This window comes from Cryptomeria japonica, chromosome 4 (genome assembly GCF_030272615.1).
Source record: "Cryptomeria japonica chromosome 4, Sugi_1.0, whole genome shotgun sequence".
In the NCBI taxonomy this organism is placed as follows: Eukaryota; Viridiplantae; Streptophyta; class Pinopsida; order Cupressales; family Cupressaceae; genus Cryptomeria; species Cryptomeria japonica.
Window position 1 is genome coordinate 515,092,652 of NC_081408.1, and position 25,896 is coordinate 515,118,547.

Here is a 25,896-nt window from a genome sequence, read left to right on the forward strand (position 1 = left end):
TACCACTCATGTGGTGAAAGAACACTTCAGCATTCACCTTGCCACCATAGGGAAGCCATAGAAAATAGCCACCTGAGACATCCAGGGATGCATGAAGCATACACATAGTAGCAAGGGGGGAGTTTTTTAGGAGTCGGCTAGCATCAAAAGAACTACTCCATGCAAAAAAGAAGGCATCTCTTTTATACAAGGGGGCATCATTTTTTCCACAATAGCTGACCTCCTCTTGGCATGAGTTGAAACCAAAAGAAAAGGCCTCGAACTCACATGGTGATGAAAAGTATAACATATCTCTATCTTGGCCAGCACAGGGGGGCTCTTCAGACACATCAAATTGGAAACTTTGAAGCTCGGGTATACTGTCAAGTTGAGCAACCAGAAGACTGTTGGCATGACCGACATGTTGTTGCTCAACGTCATCAAACTTGGCATGTTGGTCCCAAGTGAAACATTCAAGCTCAGGCACATCATCCCTAATGCTAAAAGAAACATCTTCACCTTGAATGAAGACCTCGTATTCAACATCATCATTTTCAAGGACAGGGGAGAACCAACATACATCATAATCACGTGTTGATATCCAACTCATCAACACAAATCTCAGGTTTATGAGACACCTCACAAGAAGATCTAAAATCTTCAGATTGTCTCTTTGTTTTTGTTTCCTCCTCCAGGCAACAAAATGCAACAACCTCAGGTTCATGGCACGATCCATCCGCCATGCAATCTGCAGCAAAATCATTACCCCCTGTGCCCTCCTCAAGACTAGCATGTTGCTCCAGAGCTATACCACCGGGGGAGGTGTAGACATATCCTTCTCCTCATGATCAAAAAAGAAAAGAAGATTGTCAAATGAGAGGAGAGTGTCCTCTTTACCTTCACACTCCTCATGTTCAATGACCTGCTGCTGCAACTGATTGTTCTCAATATCCTCCTACAGCATTGCTGATTCCTCTTCCTTTAGAGCATATGAAGACTCACCAATGGCTGATTGAACCCCTTCCTCGTGATGAGTATGGGAACCATTCGTCCTCCATACAATAGGTTCGCCCTTAAAAAGGGAGATAGCATCAAGAAAGGGCCTAGGTGGTGGGGTGTTTTGCAAAAGGCACTGAGGAGAAGGCTCCTGTATAACAACAGCTGGAGCTCCCTTGAAACTTGGAATTTTAAAACTAGGGGGGTTAGTTAAAGGCTTGGGAGGTCTCCCCTGCCTGAAGCTTGGGATTTCAAACTTAGGAACCCTAGGCACAGAAACCTCCTCCTGTATGAGCCGCATCTCTATGGCTGCTACGTACTCAATAATTTCTTTCTTCCTAGCAGAGGTAAGTTGTCTTGCAAGGAACTCCACATGTTGTCTTTGGGCTCCCATCTATTGTTGATGAAGCTGAGCCTGATAAGCAAGTTGATCCTACTGTAAATCCCACTCCTGTTGTCTCTTCAACTCCTCCATTTGCTTGGTGAAATCAAGCAACACACTTTTGATTTCTGCAATTTGCCTTTTTTCGTCATCTTGGGGCTAGTTGGGCTGCAAAGAAGGTTGAGAAGGGGTGGGTGGGTGGCAAGAATTAGGAAAGTACCCACCTACTGCTGAATTGAAGTTATTTGGCATGAAACTAGGAGTAGTCCTAGTTCAGCCTTGTTAGTAAGCAGGGGAAAAATGGTTGGCATTCTCATAGAATGGGGGTGAATAAAAGTTACACCCATGATAGGAACTCATTTTAAAGCATTTGAAAGAGATGGAGCTTGTTTATCAAAATGCCTAAAGAGAGCCGACGGACCCTCTCAACCAGAGACTGATAACATATCACAAACCCACCAAATGATTGCAAAGTCGCTAGGTGCTTGAAAGATGTTGCCCCTGAAGGCTTGATGAACTAAAGAACACACCGCATCTTCAGTTGGCTTGGGCTTAGGACTGCATGACTTCGGAACCTCGGGGGTCCAGAGTTGAGGACCTAGGCACTTTGAAAACTGGGGGTTCCGGACTTGCGAACTTCGAAACCTGAGGGTTCCAGAGTTCCAAAGTTGGTGACTTGGGAACCTGGGGGTTCCGGGGTCCCAGAGTTAGGAACTTTGTGTGAACAAGATCTGGACTTTGAGTAGTGTCGCCAGGTGCTTGAAAGGTGATTGCCTCTAAAGGCTGAAACACTAAGAATTAGCACTGAATCCATAGCATGTATGTTGAACTAAGTCCCACCGAGTGTGCCAAAAACTGTTATCACAAAAGCTCGCACCCTTGCTAAGCTATCAACTCAACAACCTTATGAAACATGGAAACAACCCCGAAGTGTGGGACCTTGCGCAAGGGGGTTGAATCTCTGGAAAAGGCCGGCTTCCTTCTCAATCCAAGGTGCAGGTGTTGAAACAACTCAACACTTTAAAACTAACTCCTAAGCCTACCCTAACAACTTGCAGAGGTAAAGGAAAGAGAGAATGCTTGAAATGAAAGGAGGTGATGCACCAAGAACAAATTGTTTCTCTCCCTACCAAAATGGCACAAGGAACCAACTAAAAAACCCAAGAGATGCACAACTTCAATTGCATAAGTGACCCAAACGCATGTATGGAGGTTAGAATTTGCTAAGTCTCAAGAGGGGAAAAGTATTCCCACAAGTCACACTCAGAAAACAAGTTAACACGGCATAGATGAAGAGAAAAGCCACAAGACATACTCCTATAATGAAGGTAAGAAAGCATACACAGCATACATAGGTTAGGAGGCAAGAATAGTGATTTTCAATTAATCATAAGGCCAAAAGCCAATCTTACAATTGCAAAAATGCAAAAATAATTACAAGTCTTTAAGAGAAGAGAAGAGCATAAGAAAGCTCAAGCCAGCAGGGAGAGAACCCTTTACAATGAGGCTTAACAACCTTTATATAGAAAAAAGGTTACAAGGTTGATCATGACCCCTGCATGTCAGTCTGGAAGTGCAGGGAAGTGCATGCACTTGACTTGCACATGCAAGCAACCTAGCCATACCCACAAGGGGCAATTCTGAGAAGGTGGACTAACTAACCTTCCAAAGTCGAACATGACATAAGTCACCAAGCATGGCCCCGTACCTCTTATGATGGAAATCCTGCCAAAAACATTTATTGCACCCTTGTAGCTCCACAAAAGAAAGTGCACAAGTCACCAAAACTGTCGGAGCATTAAAAGCCTTGAGTGCTGATCACGCCATCTGAAAGTGTCGCCAGAAGGAAGTTCGAACTCCCGAAGTGGGAAGACAAGGGAAGAACTTCGGAACCTCCGGGTTCCGAAGTTCCGGGATAGGAGAAAGGAGGGCAGCAAGGAACCTCGGAACCTCGAGGTTCCAGAGAACTAGAGAGAGAAGGCAAAAGGGGAAGGAACTTTGGAACCTCGGGGTTCCGAAGTTCCAGGAAAGGGTTGAAGAAAAGAACGATCTTCGGAACCTCGAGGTTCCGGAGTTCCGAAGGAGGAGGGAGAAAGGCTAAGGAGAGGAGGGCTAAGCTAGGGAAGGAATTTCAGAACCTCTTGGTTCCGGAGTTCCAGAGAAGGGAAGGGGAAGAAAGAAGAACTTCGGAACCTCGAGGTTCCGGAGTTCCGAAGTAGAAGACTTAGGAACTTCGGAGACCTGGGTCACCGAAGTTGGGGGAACTTTGGAGACCTGGGTCACCGTAGTTGGGCGAACTTCGAAGACCTGGGTCACCGAAGTTGGGAAGACTTGGGAACCTGGGGGTTCCGGAGTTTCGGGGTCGAAGACTAAGGAACTTGGGAACCTGGGGGTTCCATAGTTCCGGGGTTGAGGAAGAGAAGACTTAAGAACTTCGGAGACCAGGGTCACCGAAGTTGGGGGAACTTCGGAGACCTGGGTCACCATAGTTGGGAAGACTAGTAACTTGGGAACTTCGGGGTTCCGGAGTTCCGGGGCAAGAGAACAAGAGACCAAGGAAGGGAACTTCGGAACCTCGGGGTTCCGGAGTTTTGGGAAAGAGAGAGGAAGGGAAGGCTTGGGAAAGGAACTTCCAACAAGACAACACTTCATACTTCATGATTCCATCGTCTTCTCTTGGATCAACTGAGGCAACGCTGGTCCACAAAACATATCTTTGATTGGTTCTCGCTGATGGACCAAGGGTGTCATAAAATGACAACAGTATCGTTAGACGTTGATGTAATATTAGGTATTCCTCGGATATATTCCCTAGGATGCTTCATGTTTGACCTCCCAAACTTGAAAATTCGCTTCCAACATGAGGGACAAGAAGTCACCTTGGAGGGGTTACTCGACAGATCCCCAAAAGTAATCTCCTGCAAAAGAATGGAAAGGATTTTTAGACATGGGCAAGGAGAGTGGGTTGCACAATGAAAGATCCTTGACAAGACCTCCACCCATGGCAAAACAATTCACATTGACATCCAACTGATCTAGAGCAAATATAAGTATTTGATGACATTCCCCCAGGACTACCACCAAAAAGAGGATTTGAACATACAATAGAATTGGAAGAGGAGCCAAATCCTGTAATCAATACCCCCTCCGAACACCCCCATAAATTCAAAGAAGAGAATGAAAAACTACTAAGGAAATACTAGATATGGGTCATATTCAATCCAGTTCTAGTCCCTTCACATCATCAATAGTACTAGTCAAGAAAAGGGATGGTACCATGAGAATGTGTATAGACTATACGGCTTTAAACAAGAAAACAATCAAAAAAATTGCTATGATTAGGGTATCATCAAATAAGGGTGAGAAAATAAGACATTCCTAAAACCGCTTTTTGGTGTCATTATGGGCACTTTAGTTCTTAGTCCTACCATTTGGACTAACAAATGCTCCAACAACATTCCAATCGTCTATGAATCATATATTCTAGAAACAACTAAGGAAATTCCTAAGCATACTTGTGTTTGCATTTGAGTAGCGTTATTCCACCGCAACCCTTGGTTCACGAAGCCTTTCTATACTTTTGCATGGATTCAAATGCATAGCCTTCTTTAGTTGGGCATGAGTAATGGCTAGTACTTCATTTTTCCTATCAACATCAATTAGGTTGATGCCACCCTTTTGCTTCGAACAACTAGTGTAAGACCACACCATATACACAATAATTTCACTTTATTCTACTTGTTCTAATGATTTCTCGTAAAGTGTCCCCAGTCATTACACTATCAATATTGTATGATCACACATCCTCTGGGGTCATACCATATTTAATTTTGCCCTCTTTGATTTTGATAACCACCTAGAGATGCATTATGTGGCTACGATGGAGTGGAATTCTCTTCCTATGTAAAGAGTTCTTATGAATTTGGTCTTCAAATTATATGGGCACTTTTTTATTGAATGATCCATAATGTAGCAAATCTCACAAAACATTTTCTAAGGCAATTATCTTTGGTGTGACTACCACTTTTGCACTCACTACACCATAGTTTGTTAGTTTCTTTGTTGGTTTCTTTCTCCGCCTTCCATTCTTTCATTATTTAGAGCATGTCCATCTGAAGCACTTGCAATGTTCTCAATTCACTACCATTGTTGTCTTCCGGACTTCCATCTTTGTTTGATTTTCTTTTACTAGAGGACATTTTATCTTCACTTTCCATGTCCATCGCCTGATTGTAGAATTCTAAATAGGAAGAGGTTGGTACCACCTTCATCTTTTTTCTTGATGCAATTAGACCTTTGATGAACCATCTTGAGACTAATGCTTGGCCCATTTGCTAACTTTACAAGAAATTCTTTACTTCTACGATTATAAGCTCATATGATTTCATGCTAACCTTGTTTCATTTAGTAAATTTTTTCTATTATTCCATTGTCATCTTGAAGAAGTTTGAATTCCTTTCCAAATGCTTTCCTTAACATCTCCCATGTAGTTTTAGAGGCTTCTTCAAGCTCTATGTACCAATCTATTATTATACCCTCAAGGTTGTTGGAAATTATAATAATCAATAGGATTTGTCATCCTAGCCATTAGCTATCTATATTGTTTCACAAGTTTTGCAATGCCATACAAGATCCTCCAATCTATTACTTATGAATTTCGAGAATTTCTGCCTCTCCATGTTTGGACTTGACAAGGGAGTCACAAACGTTCTTCCCTGATGCAACTTTGTGACTAGAAGCTGGTTGGGGAGTTTTGACTCATATGTACCAATGCTTCTCTTGCACTCTTGACCACTTAAGAATCCTCTACTCATCTTGTTTCAAAGTTCCGCACACTTGGGTTGCCCACAAAATCTTTACTATGTTCCCTTTGTCCCACTGTTTGAGGCCCAAATCCTTTGACTATCAGTTCCTCTATGAGTAGTAGTTCTTCAATGCGTCGGGTGTTATTTTCATACTTTTCTAATTATGAGTTTGTGGACTCTCCTTCTCACTCCTATTGGTGATTGTATTGATGATTTCTCAACTTGATCTGCAAGGTCCATGTACACTTCATCAAGGAGCAATAAGTAACACTATGCCTTTGTGTATTTTCTTATTGTGAGAATCTTTTTCTCTTCCCAAATACAATTCCAACTTATGCTTCAGCTTTTACTTCATTCTCGAGATGGACTCAAACTTTTGGTTAATAACCCTTTAGTTTCTTCAACAATTCCCCTTAGCCTTATTTTTCATTGCCTCTGCTTAATGATCCTCAAAGATCATCCGATCTCTTGGTCTTGATCACATTGTGATCTCTTCTCACCTTTACTAGGGTCTAAGGGCATGGTCTCTCAAATCTGACCCAATTTCTTATAAGGTAACAACACCAAATACTTACTGCTCTATCTGATAAAATGAATACATGAATAAATTAATAGAGATAACAATGCATACAAGATACAGGAGTAAAATATATCTTAATTTACAAATGAAATTATTATAGAAGAGACCAAAGATGGTCAGCCAAGGATCAATGTCGATCCAACTAGATTATACTCTTTCCTTAACGATACACAATCTATTTAAAAGACTCGATAGTTGTCAAGAACACAACTACCACCCAATCAACACTTATGACTACCCGAAGCCAGCAACAATTAATACACAATCGGATAAACCATATTATCAAAACTTAACAATAGTCATTCTACACTAACTACATCTTTCAAAGCATGTAGATAGAATGGAATAGAAAAAATATGTTTGTAAGTGCACTCAACCATCAAACCAACTGACTTACAAACACAAGCTAAATTTGTCACAACTTGCACAACATTAGAAGACCCAACCTCCTCCATGGCTTACTTCAAAATGGCAAACTAGTAGTCAATATCCTTATGTTTCCCCAAAGCAATCAATTACTCTAAGAAAATATAAACCAGCAAGACATTTAACAATAATATTAATGAGTAGTCGATATTGAATATCAATCCATCCATCCATGACAATGGAGCAACTAGTTCTCATCCATGCAACAATGACATTAACGAATGGCCAATGCGAATATCGATCCACGCATCCATGACAATGGAACAACCCATCCTCATCCATGTTTGTATCATCTCCTCCATCAAAATATTCACCTTTGAATATTATTTATTGAGGAGGGAGGCACACAAACTATGTTCTCTAGGGGGAGTGTAAGGGAGTCCAACCGCTCTCAGCATACCTTTACAATAAGATCTTGCTAAATGAAATGGGATGGAATGAGCATAAGAAACTTTTGCCACTGAATCATCAATTTACTCACTTTTTTGCAAATTTATTAACCTTCCCACTTCATTTTCCTCACCTACAATAGAACTAGCCTTCCTCTTCCCTCTATTGCAACTCCATCCAACTAATTCATTAGAATATTCATTAATAGATTGAAATGTTTTGGATGAACGTTTAATACTAGCAATTTTTTTCTTACTCTACCCAACCAACCTTGCCATTTCAACGTATTGCTCTAATGTTATGTCTTTACAAACTCTAACCCAATGTCCACTCACTCAATAAATGGTGTGTAACCCTAATAGGCTCCCATGATACTCAATTTTGTAAATATGAATTAACCAAGCTACCCCTCGTATTTTTACCCTTATTAATGGTTAAATTTGTGGAAAATTGAAGCAAGGGTTTTTGGGGTTGAAATGGCCTTTTGCAAATTTTTGAAGAGGATGAACGACATGCAAAATGGTCTTGTGGAGTTTGAATAGAACCTACGTTTCAATTTTAAAATGAGAAGATGGACCTATTTTGTTTACTTCAACATCTTCGTTGCTTTCATTCACATTGTGATCACTACTAATATCGGTCATTTTGTTTGTGGCAACAAACTAAAACCAGAACATTTTAAGATTAATTGCAAAACCTCTCTAACAAGCTTTAAAAAAAAGGAATTTAAGTCAAAATGATATACCTCGATGCAATGGTTGCAGCTGAAACAGTTAAGGTCTTCTTTGAACCTTTCAATTCTAAGTTTCTAACTTGTTTGTAATCATTGATAAACTATCTTGAGGCCGCCAAGGCCACTACAAAATATATTCTTTCTTGACTATTTAGGTCCATCTTATGGCTTGATTTGCTTTGAGCTTTATAGTATATGAAATATTTTAATCTAGATATTGTGGCTAAACATGCATTTTGAATGACTATAAGCTCAATATTTTATACAAATTATTAATGATGCTATTATAATCCTCAATTTTAATCCTTTGGCAAGATACTTGCATCAAAACATGTTATTTGAACCTACGAAAGCATGGCAAAAGGAACCCTTGAAACTATGGAACTAAGGCTTTTTCATTGCGAACCTATATTACATGGGGAGGCATCCCACCCCTCAAACCACCATCCCTATAAGTGTAACAATGTTATTGTTGATCAATGGTCTCCAAAAACAATGATGCAACCTCCAATGCACAATCAATGGCAATAAAATCATAAAACAGAATGTATTTTTGAAGTTTTCAATTGTTCTTTTGCATATTAGGGTGAATAAGGGTCATGGGAAGCTTTGTGGGACCCATACACCCCTTTAAACCCAATAAAAATTCGACACATTTCTTCTTTTTCCTTAAAAAAAATTGAAATGTTGGTGCTCTCTTTAGTCAATGCTTGGTCATCCTCGAGATCATTGAGGGGCATCTAAGACATACCCAACCACCTCAAGGACAACCAAGCATCCCCTATGCATTTCCTATCATCCTAACTTTAAGGATGCATTCTGGGACATTTCCTCCATTTCATAGTTTGATAGGATATCTCCTAACATCTCGTCATCCCCAAAGCACCTCAAGGGACGAGAATAGGAGTACAAGGGGTGATGACACATCCCCATGTAACACAATTAAAAATTAATTGATTATTTTTTATTTGTCGACAACAAGTGGGCATTGGTAAATGATTCTTCAAGTGATTGATTTTTATATCTAGTTGAAATTCAAGGTTTTAAAATTTTAAAAATAAAACAGCCAATATTAAGTTAAAATGTTTTATAATTTTTTCTAAAATTTAGGACCAGACGAAGAAAGTCTAAAGGTCATAGAGTAGTTGTGTAATACATGGCATGAGAGCTGAGCGTGAGTTGTGCAATTGAAGATATAAAATATCGTCATTCTTTTAAATTCATTTTTTTCTATGTTCTTGTTTCACCTACTTCTTAGGAAATAGTAGTGTAAGGATTTAAAAAATTGCAGACTTCTATGAAAAGAAAATTTACAAAGTTTAACAACAATTTTAAAAATGCTTCTTCTTTTGTGTGTGTTGACAAGGGTGGGAAGGAAGTGGTACTTGAAGGGGCAGCACAGGGGCATTTTTTCCTTGGGCATGCCCACTTTGGGTTCTATTGTCACAAAAGTTTGCACCCTTGTTGAGCTATCAACCCAACAACCTCGTGAAACATGGAAACAACCCCAAAGTGTGGGACATTCCGCAAGGGGGTTGAATCTCCGGAGAAGGCCGGCTTCCTTCTCAATCCAGGTGTAGGTGTTGAACCAATTCAACACTCCAAATTCTACTTCTGAATCTATTCTAATAGCTTGTAGGAGAAAAAAGGTGAGAAAATGAAGAAAGTAAAGAGGTGATGCACCAAGATAAGAGATGATCAGGCCATCTGGAAGCGTTGTTAATCATCATAGATCGGTCATCGGGCCTTCAAGAAAACGTTGCTAAGGATGAGGAGTTAGGAACCCCGAAGTGCGAAAGACTGAGGGGAGAAGAGGGAGGCAGGAGAGGGACTCCGGGTTTTGGGGTTCAGAACGTTCGCTTAGCCACAAGAGTAAGGGTTAGACTAGTTCCCCGAAATCCAAAATCTGAGAAAGGAAAGGATTTTGGATTTCAAGGCTCAAGGAAACAATCTAACGCTTACCAAAAGAGTAAGGGTTAGACCAATTCCCCGAAATCTAAAATCCGACAAAGATAGGGATTTTGGATTTTGGGGTTCAGGAAAACAGTCTAACGCTTACCAAAAGAGCAAGGGTTGGACCAATTCCCCGAAATCCGAAATTCGACAAAGGAAGGGTTTTCGTATTTCGGGGTTCAAGGAAGTAGTCTAGCGCTTACCAAAAGAGTAAGGTTTAGATCAGTTCCTCAAAATCCGAGATCCAACAAAGGAAGGGTTTTTGTATTTCAAGGTTTGGGGAAACGGTCTAATGCTTACCAAAAGAGTAAGGGTTAGACCAGTTCCCCAAAATCCAAAATCCAACAAAGGAAGGGTTTTCGTATTTCGGGGTTCGGGGAAACAGTCTAATGCTTACCAAAAGAGTAAGGGTTAGACCAATTCCCCAAAATATGAAATCCAACAGAGGAAGGCTTTTCATATTTCGGGGTCTTGGGAAATGGCCTAACGCTTACCAAAAGTGTAAGGGCCGAACTAGTTCCATGAAATATGAAAAACGACAAGGGGTTCTCGTATTTTGGGGTTCGAGGAAACGATCTAACACTTACCAAAAGAGTAAGGGTTAGACCAATTCCCTAAAATCCAAAATTTGAAATCCTTTGGGAAAAGGGAGGGAGAGTGGGTTAGTGGACTCCAAGGTATTGAAGGCAAGATACAAGGATGAAGGGAGAAGGCCCAAAGTCCGTCTCATGACAAAATGAAACTTAAGCATTTTCCTAATTTCCTGACTTGGTGCTTGATCAATTGGGCCGAATTAGTCCATAGAACGTATCTCTGATCAGTTCTCACTGATGGACCAAGGGTGTCATAAAATGACAAGTTCATTAGGTCTTAACATGACGTCATGTTCCCAAGGAATGATAGATATGGCCAATCTTCTCCTACACCTTTCCCAACCTTCCTTTAGCAGCCATATCTCAATGAATCACAAGCCACCCAAAACATTGGGCATGCTTGAATGACCATGAAAACTAAAACAATTGTATGATTAATGATATCATATTTCCACAATCCATAATTCATTTGATGCTGCCTCTGGATTAGACTGTGTCCAAGTTTTTTGATCAACGTTTCAGATCACACTTCGTGATCCATCATTAGGATGATAGAGAGCTAAGAGATATAGAAGATGAATGGTTGCAGACCAAGACCACTTAAAAGGAGAGGGGAAAAATGAGTGAAACTATATCAATGTCAACAACAAATACCAATCTTTAAGAAAAGGTAGTCAGTATAAATACAAACTAGATGCAAATAAGGAATGATATATTTTTTGAAATTTAGAAGCTTGCACGGTAATAAATGTCAAGAATATTGTATTTAGAAATATTCTAAATTACTTTAGTAATCAAAAATAAAGTCTAGTCCGTGCAACCATCAAAATCATCATCCACAATTGCATCGCGATATTCTCCAAGTGCTGAGAGCTCTCAAGTTCTGCCTCATGTGGAATTGATAATTAGAGGCAACTAGAGGAGGCCTGCTATAATCTCATATTAGGTGTGTTGTAACAGTTTTGTCTTTTTCTGAACTTGAGGTTGATAGTTTTGTTGTTTAGGACTCAAGAAGGCATTGGAGATTGTCTTCATAATTGTTATTTTTCCTTTTATTTTCTGTTTTTGTGTTTTCAAGGGGTCACATGAGTATCCTCAATGTGGATGCCAGGACAAACACCAAGAGATAGTGGGAGGTCTCTATAAATGTCAAGCCACACCCCCATTTACACATTTGTGCTGAGACACATGAGTTTCCTTGCAGAGAATGCCTCATCGGATATCAAGAGATGTTGGGATACTCTAGTAGGTGCCAATCAACACACACATATGAATGCATATGCCCCTGATCCTACTTTGTGATTGAAGACATAGGCTCCCAAGGGGTATGCATATCCATTGGCTGGATATAAATCTCTAAAGAACAAGTAAAATGAGCTTCAATCATCCCACATGACTGTTTGAACAAAGAACAAATAAAATTCTTAAACAAGGAATACACTTACTCTAATATCTTTCCATACCAATAAGTACATAGTTTTCTTGTGCTTGTATCAAAAATTTATCTTAGTATTATTCAGTAAAAATGGCAGTAATGGGATTCACAAGACATGGAGATATATAACAATTTAAAAAATCATAATTGCCAACCTAATATCCATGTTGGTTATAAGATAACCAAACGGTTATAAGATTAATTATTAAGGTATTTGAGTTTGTGAAACATATCTTAATTCACGCTCTAGCAAAATTATGGACCACAACGATCAAAAAAGACTAACAACGAAACTAGCTTTAAAACTGTTACAGGAAATAGGCTAAAATGATTGAAACAAAAATTGTGACTAAAAAGACAAGGCAATTAAAAAATAATATAAATTTTAAGGCTGAAAAGATTGCATACTTTAAATAAGAATGAGAAATCTCACCTGTACACCATCTGTGACAGCCTTAGTACACAAAGGCTCTTTTTCAGGAAATAGACTGATACTTCGTATATTATCATCTTTGTGAACAGAAAACATTCCATCTTGCAACATTCTACCATATTCTTCTAGCCACAGAAGCATGGCATCTTTCTGGTCCATATTGTCTAACAAATTAGGGACACGAAGCACTAGTTGCTTCTGCTCCATACCATTGCCAACATAGAGTTGACCATCAGAACAGTTGAGGTAGAAAAACTTAGGCCGATAAGAGGAAACTGCAACAACAACATACTCCGATCCAATAGGAAGTTTTAAATACGGAACAGGATGTTTAGTTAGCTGCAAAATATATTGCAAGGGTAACAAATGGACATTAGCCTTGTACTCATAGAATTCATAACCCCCTAGAAGTCCCAAAGATGCCAACTGCTCATTCTGTGGAAAGTGGTGTTTCAGGGTGTTCTGGCCATTGCAAAAGCGATACAGAACCCGCATGGGAACAGGCAATTGAAAACCAAGGTCTTCCTCGACTTTGTTGATTTGCTCTTCATTTGCACCAGGTGCTAAGGTATCAGCAACTTCTGGAAAATGGATTGAGGTCCAATTTTTAATAGTATCCCAGCACTGCTTGGCTCGTTTCACAATTGATGATGGATACATATCAAATGCAGCATACCATTTTTCATATGTTTCCTAAGATGAAACAAAATTTAAATATGAGAAATGCAATTCAAGTAACAATGTTTTCATTAAGTTCAGTTATGATGAAGAAAATTTAAGAAATGAGGGAAAAACAGCAATATCGTAATAAACCAAGACTTGTGCTAATTCCCAGGTGGGTGCTATGATAAGGTTTAATATCAACAATAAAACTTATGTGAGAAACACAAGACTACCATAGATATCTTAAATACATCTATCTAAAAAAAGCTAAGAGATATCAGTTTGAAGCTATTTTATTTACTAAAAGTTATTTTATTATTAAATATTAATATTTTGACATGTAAATAGCTGTCAAAATCAAAGTAAAAGGTAAGAGTTTTTGTTAACACATTCACACAATTACACTTCTCCCCTCGCTTGCATTGTAGAATGTCTCTTGGCACTAACAAACATTCAGATGAATGCAGCAATAAACTAATTATCTGATAGTCCATGCCAGTTATGCACATCAGTTAATTACAAATGCATTGGTGTGTGTGTACCTCTATCCAGGCATTCATATGGACTGCACTCTTAATAGAAGACTCCCCTTATGCAAAGTTACCCACATTTTGTGAAATATGCCCCTAGAACATTTATTTCTTTTGAAGTGGCAGTTCCAGAGAATTATTTTAGAACAAAAAATTTTAGCATGTGACCACAACAAGAAGATAAACAAATCTACTGGGCTCATGCATCATGCAATGAAAACAATGAAATACAGCACCAGTGGTAAACATAGAACACAAAACAAGAATGACTTTATCTAAAAAATGATGGTAGAGATCAACTAGGTGAGAGTGATATGTAAAATAACTAAAGATGAGAGTGAAGCGCATGATTCTGATTAAATGAAATAAAAGAATTAGATAGATGAAGTGATAAAATGAAGAAATTCTATAGTTCAAATCTAGATGTTGAGTTTAAGTAGAGAAGAACCTTTGATGAAAAATAAAACAAGAAATCATCGTGGCAAAATGAGAATTCTAAGAACATTAGGGCCACCAGAAGACATGCACGCAGAGAAGGTGACATGGACAGGTATGGGAATGGTTATGGATACAGCTGCAGTGACATCCTTTTAAGAATTAGGATACTCATAGAGGGTACTTGGGCATCAAACATGTCCAATGCACACACACACACAATTGAATAAACTGTCAATAATATTGAATCCAAATGAGAATGAAGTTGTTCCTGACATGTTTTCTCTACTGTGCAATAACATTTCCTGCAAATCTATACTGCCCAAACCTGCAAACTTTTTATCTTTCCTGAACTGGGTGATCATCTGCTGGCATTTTCCATGTTCTCCACACTTCCTGTCAATTTCTTCATTTGAATTAGTGACGAATGAATTTTGAGAGTCCGTTGAACTTTTAGATCTAAGGTTGACTTATATATTTACCAAGTGAAGAGGACCGGTACTGGTACGGGAAACAGGGACATGTACTGATATTGCCATTTTCGAAAAAAATGGGAGATATACTTGGAAATGATGTACGTAAAAAATAAATAGATAAATTTAAATTTAGAAAAAAATACACACTGGCTATACAACTTCAAAAAATGTTGAGTGCTTAAATCAATGTTTTCACAATTCAAATGCCTTAATCAATGGTCACAAGCTTCCTATTCATGAGACCTTGGGTGGCTCAAGGTAAAAGATAACTCAATGATTACTACCTTCACCATGATGAAAGGATGTACTAACCATTGGCAGCTCTTTGGCCTCTTGGATAAGATTTAGATTTAGGCAATAAAAGGTGATAGTTTCAATGCTCTTAAAGGACTTATATCTGTCTTGAACAATGCTCCTTCTACTTAATTTCTACGTTACCTATTCATAAGTCTGCATGCCCAATCTGGGTCCACTTCTAACCAGGCCTGGATTCCAGATCAATCTACTTAGGAAATACACAGGGTCTAGGCAAAATGGGACAGATTCATCCTTGATGAACACAGGTAATAAACTCAAGAAAATCCAAATGAATCCTTGGGAAAAACACAGCATTTTTTTTTTTTTTTGTTTTTCCTTTTTTTTTTCCCTGCTTTCAACTGACCTGTAGCAACAGGTAATGTATGGTGCAACCCTTGGATTGGATCGCAATCCTGCTTGCAACATCAACATAAACACAATCGTTTGCTTTAAAAACTGCCTTCCACTATAAAGAAAGCCAATTTATATTGGCAAATTTGTGAGTTTTGAGGAAATGATACTCTTTATTTTCCAGATCCTAATCTTTCATTTAGACAGAAAACAATCATTTAAATATGAGCTGCAAAGTAAATGTAGTCTCTGAAAGCAAATAAAACATAAAGAATAAAATAGCAAATATGCCATGGACGTGTTTTATCCATGGGTTTGGGACCATAATACACCTAATAGTTTTAATAGAATATAATTAAATATTACCATTTATTATTTAATATATTTTTTTTTATCTGATATAATATTTTAAATTCATTAATATAATGTTTAGGCTAAAATATGTATATATTTATGGTTTTTATATTTCTTTTGTACGGACAAACCCAAAATGACCCGAGTCTTCTAAAAAATTGCCAAGTCTGCAAAACAAACCCTCTACTCAAACCCAAATAGGTTCTTAGTTTAACTTAAATCCATTTACTATCTTCCCTGGAGATGCATCCCCCAAGGTTTTTCCAGGTGTACTCATCCCAAGGACACAGGAACTACTCAGGAACCTCCCTTAGTCATCCCCGTTAAAAAAAATCTAGGGACATGGTGACAGGCAAGGGATGGGTAGGGGACAGCCAATTGTCCCTGCATCGTAGAAACATTTTTAAAAAAGAAGGCCCGGATTTTTAAAAAGATTGATTTATTATTATTTTTTGTGGGCCTCTACATCCCTAGCCCTAAAATAACAAAAACAAGCCTCCTTATCTCATTTAACTCATTTCTACATACCAAAAAAAAATTGCAGTCAAGTTGGAGCCAAAAAAGTTACTTTGAGCAGTGTTTGAATGTGCAGTTAAAAAAACCAACATTAGTGAGTAGTGACAAGTGAGGTAACAAAATAAGTGAAAAAAGTAAGTGAAGTTTCCATTTGTTTTTCTTTTCAAAAAATTTCCAAAGTTTAAAGGAAGAAATTTATGATATTTTTAATTTTTTTAATTTTCAGTTTCCACTTGCATATTGTTTCACAAAACAAAACAACATGAGCAGAAACAGTGAGGGTAATGAACATGATGAAATGGAAGAATGAAATCAAAATCAAGATATGAGAGTTTCAAGCTCACATGGGGGCTCATCAAAGTGTGGAAGTGCTATGGGTGAAAGGGGACAGCCACAAAATCCATTTGAGTGTCTCTGAAATTTTAAAACCTTATGCAAAAAGCCCCTTTGATCCCCAAAAACCTCCTCTAAATTGTGACAGTCCTCGACAAAGATAAAAAGAAAAATTTGGGGGTACTAGAGTGTTGTTGTGTCACATTTACAAAATAGATTTAAAAGGGAGCTACACAAGAGTGTATTGTCATCTATTATGTTTTACAAGACAAAGGGTGGAGGTTTGTCAAGAGATAAAGGAGGATGAGAATGTTGGAAATATTATTGTCATTGATGTCAAAGGAGAGAAGTGCAAATTGCTGCTGTCAAAGATAGAATTTGTATGCTTAAATGTGTAAAGGAAAAAAGCCACTAATGGCATCTTCCAATGCAAATGTTATGATCAACATCTAGTCTTGATGCCCAATGCAATCACTAAGTGCTGGAGTTATTATTTTTAATGGGCCGACCCATGAGGCATTTAATTATGATTTAATCTAAGTGCAAAAGCTGTCCAACCCCTGTTGGAGAAATCACCTCTCTTGGGTGAAGATGCATGATATGGGCATAAATAGAAGATGAAGTGGAGGTAAGACAAGCAAGCAATAAACGCGATATCATTCCAATACAAGCAAATTTCTTAAGGAGAGCAGAATAAATTTTTGATCAGCAGATTACATGGAACAAAAAATGTAAAATCATTCTATATGAGCAGATTTTTTAAGGCAAGTGTATGTGTAAAAGAATCGCATCATTTACAAGTAGATTTTATGAAGAAGATCTAAATGGTTGTCATTCAAGAGGATGAATACTTTGTTGATTTGGAGAGTGGTGCCTCCTATAGAAGAGATTGGTGTCTCTTGCTAAGTTAGTGCTTAATAGCGAGGATTGTACCTTCAATGGTTTGGTGCCTAAAACGATTTGTAAGAATCTTTTATTTTGTTGTGGCTGGATTTTGACAATAGATTCAAGCAATCCTTTGTGGTTTTCTCCCAAAAGGGTTTCCACACAAATCTTGTGTTTCCTAGTTGTTAGATCTTATGTGATAGCTTCATTGTGGTTGTGGAATTTCAATACGTAAAAGATTTGTCTTATACAATTCACTTCCCCTCTCAATATAAGTGTGTGCTCATTAATTGGTATCAAAGTGGATTCTTCAAAAATAGTCTAAGGCCTAAGTGGCGATGATCAAAGACCAAATTGGTGGTCAAGGATCAGGGATTTTCCATGCTTCATTCCATCAAAACATCAAACATATTAAGGCACATGCCTGATCTATGAAGCTGGATCAACTTGGCAAAACTTGCAAAGTGAAAACACCGTCATCGAGGGCCGGGAATCATGAATCCCTCATACCGTGTCAACAAAACACTAAACACTAAACTCATGAGAGTCGTGTTGGTGTTTGTTTTATCATCTACCAAACATTAGAATAAAATATCCAAAGACACTCTATCCTCCCTTGAAAAATCATCGCTCATGCTAATATCATATGGTGATTCCAAGGTTTCTTTTGTCAGGGCTTGACATGCGGATAAGCTACAATGGGCGTTGTGATATGCTGGTAATACACAAAGGAACTTACGCTTGGCATGTTCAATTCACAGTGGAGGTTTAGACAATGAAGCTCTATCATTTGGGACTTGGATCATGGACTTCAAGAAAACTAAAAAGGAGATAAGGTTTAGAAATTCTAATCTATTCCTATAAATTCAAGAGACGGTAAAGACTGGGTGAAACTTATAACAACACTTTGTTTCGCCCAAAGAAACGGGACTTGGACTCGGCAAGGCCGACTCGGCAAGGACTCGGGACTCGGCATCAGACTCGGCTCCAGACTCGGCTAGACTCGGGAAAGTGAAAAACTCAAGAAATTTAGAGATTTTTAAAGATTTAAAACTTGTTTCAGGCACCCTTTATTGAATACACCTTAAAGACACAATAACATCATCAAACTCGGCTCATTTGATTACATACACAAGTATACATCAATCACATAAGCATAAGCGCAAATTGTAGCTGAAGGAAATAACAAACATAGATATATGAATATTGTCAAATGTATACAATATTACAAAACTCATGGAATAAAAAATCCATGTCATCATATGATCATCATCAAATGTTTCATACAAATACCAAAGATAAATACAACTACAAGCCTATGGCTCAGAGGAGCCTTCACCCTCCGGCCCCGGCCCCCTGCGAAGACGTCTAAGATAGGTCCTGGATGATTTGACAGCCATAGCCGCTCCTCGTGACACCATGTCATGCTCACCAACATCAGGAACATCCGTGTCACTATCTGCCTCTGAATCTCCTGTCTGTGCTCGTGCTCTCCGCTCCTCCTCTGCCATGGCTACAGTCTCAGCCTCTATATCTACCTGGTCGATCCAATCAGTGTCAGACTCAGAGGTTAAATTTTCCCTACTTCTATTGACGCAGTTTCCCCCCATATTTTTCGACGGGGGTTTGGGGGCAGTGCGCCCAAGGTGGGGGTGGGGTCGAGGGGCAGTGCCCCACGAGGACAAAAAAACTTATTATTTAAAAAAGTCGTCGAGTGTTATTTTTCTATTGGCTAGCATGTTCTAACCCTAATTTTTCTCATTCTCAGGCGGAGGTTGTGGTGAACAAAGACGATACCATTCATTTTAATGTTTTTTTTTGTCATTTTACTAACCCAGCCAGTAGCCAAGTTTGGGGCTCAGGACTCGCCGAGTTTGGGGAGTTTGAACCAAACTCGCCAACTCGGCGAGTCTGGCGATTTTGCTTGCCAGACTCAGACGAGTCCAAGTCCGAGTCCCAAAGACTCGGTGAGCATGCTTCGGACTCGCCGAGTTTAGGCGATTCATGGCAATTCTCATTTCTATGGTCAACTTTCGCCACACTTAAGACAGCTACGCAAGGCATGTGCAATCTTCTAAGGTTGTGCTCAAGATTTTCACACTTATGAATAATACCAACAATTGAACAATATTACTCAAAGTAGAAGTTAAGCATCCACATCAAAAGCTCAGGCTAACTTTACACATTGAATGAAAATCATCCATCCAACAAAAGTATGAGCAAAAAGTTTCACCAATCTAAACTATCAAATCCTTCATTCATCTAACATACATGAAATAAAATCTAAACTATGATGAGGGATAAGAACCATGCAGACTCCAAAATAAGGGAAATAATCACCATCAATTCGAAAAATGTATTACTTATTATTTTGGCGTTCCTAAGAAACAATTGCTTATCTCAACATGTTTTGCAACATGCTCCCATAATTTACAAATGAGGGGTTGAGCTCAATTTATAGGCTCCCCAATTACAATTCGATGGCCAGGGTTGATTTCCAATTAACGGTCGAGATGAAAACAACCTAACCCTAATCAAAGTTTCCCAAAATAGGTCAAATATCTGTCGGATGAGAGACAAGTGGCACAAGATGCTATTTTTTAGGATTGCACCCCCTTCTTCTGCTGAGATGCAATGTGTTCAATGAACCTAGACATGCTGACTTGGAACAATTGAATGTCCTCCTTGAATTCTCCAATTTGTGCCAAAAAATTGCCTAAATATGGAAATTTGCTTGGAATAGTCTTCTTGCCACCATCTGATTCTGATTGGGAGCTTGTCTTTAATTCTTCAAGAGATGAAATCCTTCAAGAAGTCTAGAAATTTTGCCAAGCCTGAAGACTTTTCTTGATGCCTAGAAACTCTTTCAAGTGTCTTGAATTTTGGAGAAGAATTCCCCTAAGCCTTTGCCACGATGAAGGAAATTGGAACTTTTTCTGTGAAGTATTTCCCATAGCCAAATTTTGGCTAGTCAATTTTATTTTGTAACACCTTCATGTGGATCCTCCTGCACCTAGCCAGAATTTTGACCATTTCTATGCTCGAACACACTTTGCCTGTGGATTTGCCTTCAATTCTGGATATGGCTTGTACTAAGTAGAACAAACTCTACCCCTGAACAAAGATTTTATTCATTTTCTCCTTGATTTTCCCCTTTGTCTTTCTTCTTTCAACTGTTTCTTCTCTAACACTTAGTCAAAATTTAATTTTTTTGGTTGTGGAAAATTCCACACTTAGCCATTTTTAATGTGTCAAACTTTTATTTTCCAACCCATTCAATAAATTAATCCTTGATCTCATGTGCTACTTTGTCAAATTTGTTTTTCCTTTTAGCCATTTTCTCTCTTTGGCTTGGCAAGTTGATTGTCTTCATGTCTTATCCTTGAGCCATAGGCAAATTTTTATATTTTGCCTAGGCATCTTCACATATTCCATTTATGCCTAGTCCAACTTGTGTTTGATCAAACTTTCAAGGTGTTTGGACAATTTACCTTGGGAAATTTTAATTTTCCTTAGGCAAATTTTCATGTTTTCTTTGGACTTAAGCGAATTTTACCTTCCTTATATCATGCTTTTTATACCTCCTAGGCAAACTTTGATGTTTCCATGCCATAAGCGGACTTTGTCTTAGTTATGCCTTGAGCGGACTTCACACTTCATGTGCCATGTCTAAGGCAGACTTCAAGGAAACTTGGACATGCTTTCACTTTGCATTACCTTGGCAGACTTTATGATTTATCTGCCATCTTTTATCTTGGCTCGGCGGAGTTTGAGTCTTCCTGGACATGGCGGAGTTCATGAAGGTTGAGACAATCCAAGGGCATACTTGATGTGTGTCTAGCCAAGGCGGACTTGAAGTGTGCTAGGCCAAGGCGGACTTGAAGTGTGCTAGGCCAAGGCGAACTTTGTTTGTCTTTACCATGGCGAACTTGGAAGAAGCTTGGACAGATTTGCTTGCTTGACTTTATTCCTCTCCTTGTGGCGGACTTTGATCATGCTTTTCCAAGGGCGGACTTTGCATTGCCTTGGACATCTTTTCCCCTTGGAATAATGTTTGAACATCCATCTAGGCGGACTTCATGTTGCTTGTGCCACACACTTGGTAGGGCGGACTTTGTCAACTTCTTTCCAATCTGCCAAGGGCGGATTTGGAAGACATGATGCCAACTTTGTTTTGCTCCTTTTTCACATGTGTCTTGGCTTGGTCTTAGACATGTTTGCTTGGAAGAAATTCATCTTCTCTTTGTCGTGCCAACTTGGAAGACTCCATGCCAAGGCGGATTTTGAAGAGTCTTAGCCATCTTAGATAAGGCGGACCTTGATGTATCTTGGACATGCTTCCACGTCATGTTGCCTTTGCCATCCTTCTTGACCTTGGCAGTCTTGGAAGTCTATGTGCCATTCTTGAATGCGCTTAGGCTTTAACATGATTCCAAGCTAATCAAACCTTGTTCCCTTATCATGGGCAAATTTTAACTTGGACAGCCATGTGCCATCTTCCATGCTTCTAGACAAGGTGAATCCTTTGTCTGCCTTAACCTGCAAAAACACATGAAAATTTCATATTATTTTCATATTTTAATTCTGATTTTTAATCCTCTTTTCTGAAAATTTCACTTTCAGCCTGTCAAAAGGTTAAATTTCTGCAAAAAAGCGGACTGAAAGTGAAAAATTTGGTCAAGAAATTGATAAAAATTGAGAAAAACAAGACAGAAAGTTGAGGAAATTCAATCAGATTGAGTTTTTGAATCCTCTTTATGACTGAAATTTACCTCTGATTCTAAAAATCTGTCTTAAAATCAGAAAAACGTGCTTAATTTCTAGACCTTCAACACTTAGAAGAACCTACTTCTAGAAAATTCTTCTTCAAAATCCAAAATTCACAAATTTTGAGAGAAAACTTCTTCTCAATTGCTCTCCAAATTGTCAACCTGAATAATGAATTGTGAAAGTGAATGGTTGAAAATATATAGTCTAGGATTTTTAAATTTAGAAGTTTTTTTTTGTTTTTAAATTTATTTATTTATTTTTTTTTTTTTTTTTTTTTTTTAATCTTCCCAAAATGGAAAGTTTTATTTTATCTCTCAAATTCATCTTTATCAAGGAATCTTCTAGAACTTTCTTTTAATTTCCAAAATTCTTGAATTTTTTTTTTTTGAAATAATTCAAAGTGTTGAAAAATAATCCTTGAAAATAATTTTAATTTATTTCATGTGCCAAATTTATTTTCCAACTTACTTTACACTTCCATGCCTCAGTTTATTTATTATTTTATTTTTATTTTTTTTCTTCCAACATGGTCTAATCTCAAGTAGGAGTTTAACTAACTCTTGCCAAGAGTTAATTAGCCATTGGTAGGAGTTTACCATCTGTTGAACAATTTTACTTAATTATAAGGTGAGCTCGACTGAGTCTTGGACAACTTTCTTATTCTTTGGTGGACATTGATCCTACCTAAACATCTTCCATACTTGACATCCTTGGGCGAATTTGACTGATCATCTGCCATTCCATTTGTCTGACTTTGAGCCTTGACGAGCTTGTCTAAGCATCTGCCATTTTTACTTCTCCAACTTAGGCAAAAATTTCAATGTGCCATACCCAAACTCTTCCTCTATACTTAATCAACAGTGTCCATGCCATGTTGATAGCATGCTGGTTCATCTGGAACAAAACCCTAATTAGTGTTTCCACTCTGCTTTTTGCCCTTAAAGACATAATTTTCAAAATTTGAGAACATGGCTAGTAATAATTTGGCATGAAGACCAAAACCCTAATCTCGGAAAAAAGCAAAAAAAACAAACCCTTGCTTTTTATACTTAGAAGCAAAAAAATTATAATCTGAAGACATGGGCAAGACTGATATGACCTAACGAACAAAACCCTAATCTCATAAAAAAGCAAATATTTTGAAGCCCTACTTTTTATACCTAGAGAAAAGATTTTCAAATTCTGACAACATGGGCAGAGATGAAATGATCTAAGAAACAAAACCCAGATTCTAATTTCAAAATGGCAGAAAGAGCAGAAATTTCTAAAAATAGAAAGTTGTCAGAAATGACCCAAAGCAATTGTGATCCTCGTCCTTCAGACCTTCTAAACACTTTAACAACATTCATACATGCTTTTGAGCATGATTTCTCAACTTGGATTGGGATGAATTCTCAAAAACTATAATTCCTCATTTGCAAAAAGATTGGTGATTAGGGATAACATTAAGCCAAAGCAAAAACCCTAAAAAGCAAAAAAAAGAGGGTCACCATTTGCAATGGGGCGATGTGTGAAATAGGTCACAACAAGTTGAAACCCAATTCACTCTTCCAGTTTGACGTCTATGACCATAATTTCAACAATCTCATTCTTGCTTAATCAAAAAAACCTTTGACATCAACATATCAATACATCAGCATTCTTCAACATCAATGACAACATATCCAACAAACACAGCCAACATCAACCTTTGTCATCAATGAAAACATTTCCAACAATCTCCGTCTTTTTCATTGATAGCAACCACTATTTGCAATGCTCCCCGTTTCTATCACTCTCCTTTCTGTAGCTCTCCCCTTAAGTGTATCTCTCCATCTTTGATATCAATGGCAAAAGGATGTCCAATGTTGCACAACTCTTCCTTTTTATGTTCACCTTCCTCTTATTGCAACTTTCATTTTTGAAATCAAAAGCATCATTCTCACCTCCTGTAACGCTCCCATTCTCTCTAACTCTCCCCCTTTTTAGTAATTCTTCCACTCCATTATTCTTCCTCTTCTTGTACTCCCCCCCTTATTGTAACTCTTTAAATATAAAAAAATAACACAGTGATTAGCTCCCCCTGAAACCGTGCTTCTCCTTGAGCACTTAGTGACAAGAAGATACCACTCTCAACTTCTACCTGAGATACTCATAAGTTTCTTTGGGAAGGGGGCAAATATATCTACAATTTGATCTTTTGTGGCAACGTAATCTAACATGACCTATTGTTTTGCAAGTTGCTCGCTCAAGAAATGATACTTGATAGGAATATGCTTTGTCCTTGAGTTTTTAAAAGGATTCTTTGAAATATCTATTTTCTTTCTTACTTAGCCAAGACACAAGATTATTTCCAAGAAAAAATGCTCCTCCATTTGTACTTTTCCTATCATCAACACTACCCACCCAATCTACATCTGTATATGTTGTTAAGTAAAATTTTCACCTTTGGGATACCACAAACCAACATCTATATTGCCTTTTAGATATCTGAATATTCTTTTGACTGCTTGCACATCAATTTGTTTTGGTGCTCACTGCAACTATGCTACCATTCCTACTACTTACATGATCTCTGGTCTTGATGTTGTTTCATATAGTAGGCTGCCAGTCATTGATCTATAGATATTTGCTTCAAAAGATTCATCATCTTTGCTCAACTTGCAACCTATGACCATGGATGTGCTCATTGGTTTGCAATCCTCTAGTCTAAATGATGCAAGAGCATTGGTCAACATTTTGTTTTTAATGCCTATTTTGTTTGATTTTATGTTTTGTTCCCAATTTTGGTTTGCTGAGTAAGAAGCTTGGAGTTCCCACCACCACATGGGCAAAAAGTTGGGTAAATCAATATAGTTGCCTTTGGCAGGAGGAGATGAACGATTAAATATTAATGAGCAACTTTGGAGGAAAATAGAATGGGTTAAAAGAATCAGTTATGATCGGTTAGAATCAGTTATGATCGGTTAGGAAACAATCAGAAAAGGAAGGGTGAAAACGAAAGGCAAAGGGGAGAATAAAAGGAGGTTGTCAGCAAGTGCTAAAAGGGTGGTGGCCGATGAGAATAACAAAAGAGGCCAGCCAAGCCGATAAGTAGAGACATAGCTAGAAGATTGAAAGCACCTTGGAATTGCAAATAAAGGAATGGATAAAAGAATGAGTGTGGGGCTGCAAACAGAAGCAGTGGTCACACAAGAAGGGAGAATAGAGAGGTAAGAGCGCATAGGGAAAGCTAGGAATAGCCATGCGTGGGGAATAGACATATGTGAGGCTGCGAACCACAGAGTAAGGGACAACAGAATGAACACTGGCAAAGAAAGGAGTGTGACAGCAAAACAAAGGAAGAATCGACTAGTAATTGTGAAGGCAAAGGTATTAAGTGAGCGGTTGTGTGAGAGTAACGTGAGTTGTGGGAGGCCAAATGGAGGTCATGGTTGTAATTGTTAATTTTCAGATTTAATTTGAATGTAATCTTGTTAGTGTTGCATTTTAAAGTTAATTTTAAAAGACGGAGAGTCTACATATTCGTAAGGTGTTCTGACGTGGGAATTAATAATGGAATGTTCTATTACAGAATTCAGTCATTTACTGCTCAAGTTCTT

The 25,896-nt window shown here is 38.2% G+C and overlaps 1 protein-coding gene across 1 annotated transcript in view; it reads right to left on the reverse strand.

Annotated features, from left to right (window-relative positions):
• LOC131049068 (F-box protein SKIP16) overlaps positions 1-25,896 on the reverse strand; it is a 98,060-nt gene that overhangs the window by 38,167 nt on the left and 33,997 nt on the right. The window contains exon 2 of the mRNA XM_057983076.2: positions 12,706-13,398. Within this exon, the coding sequence (XP_057839059.2) occupies positions 12,706-13,398 (693 nt within the window). The remainder of the gene's footprint in view (positions 1-12,705; positions 13,399-25,896) is intronic.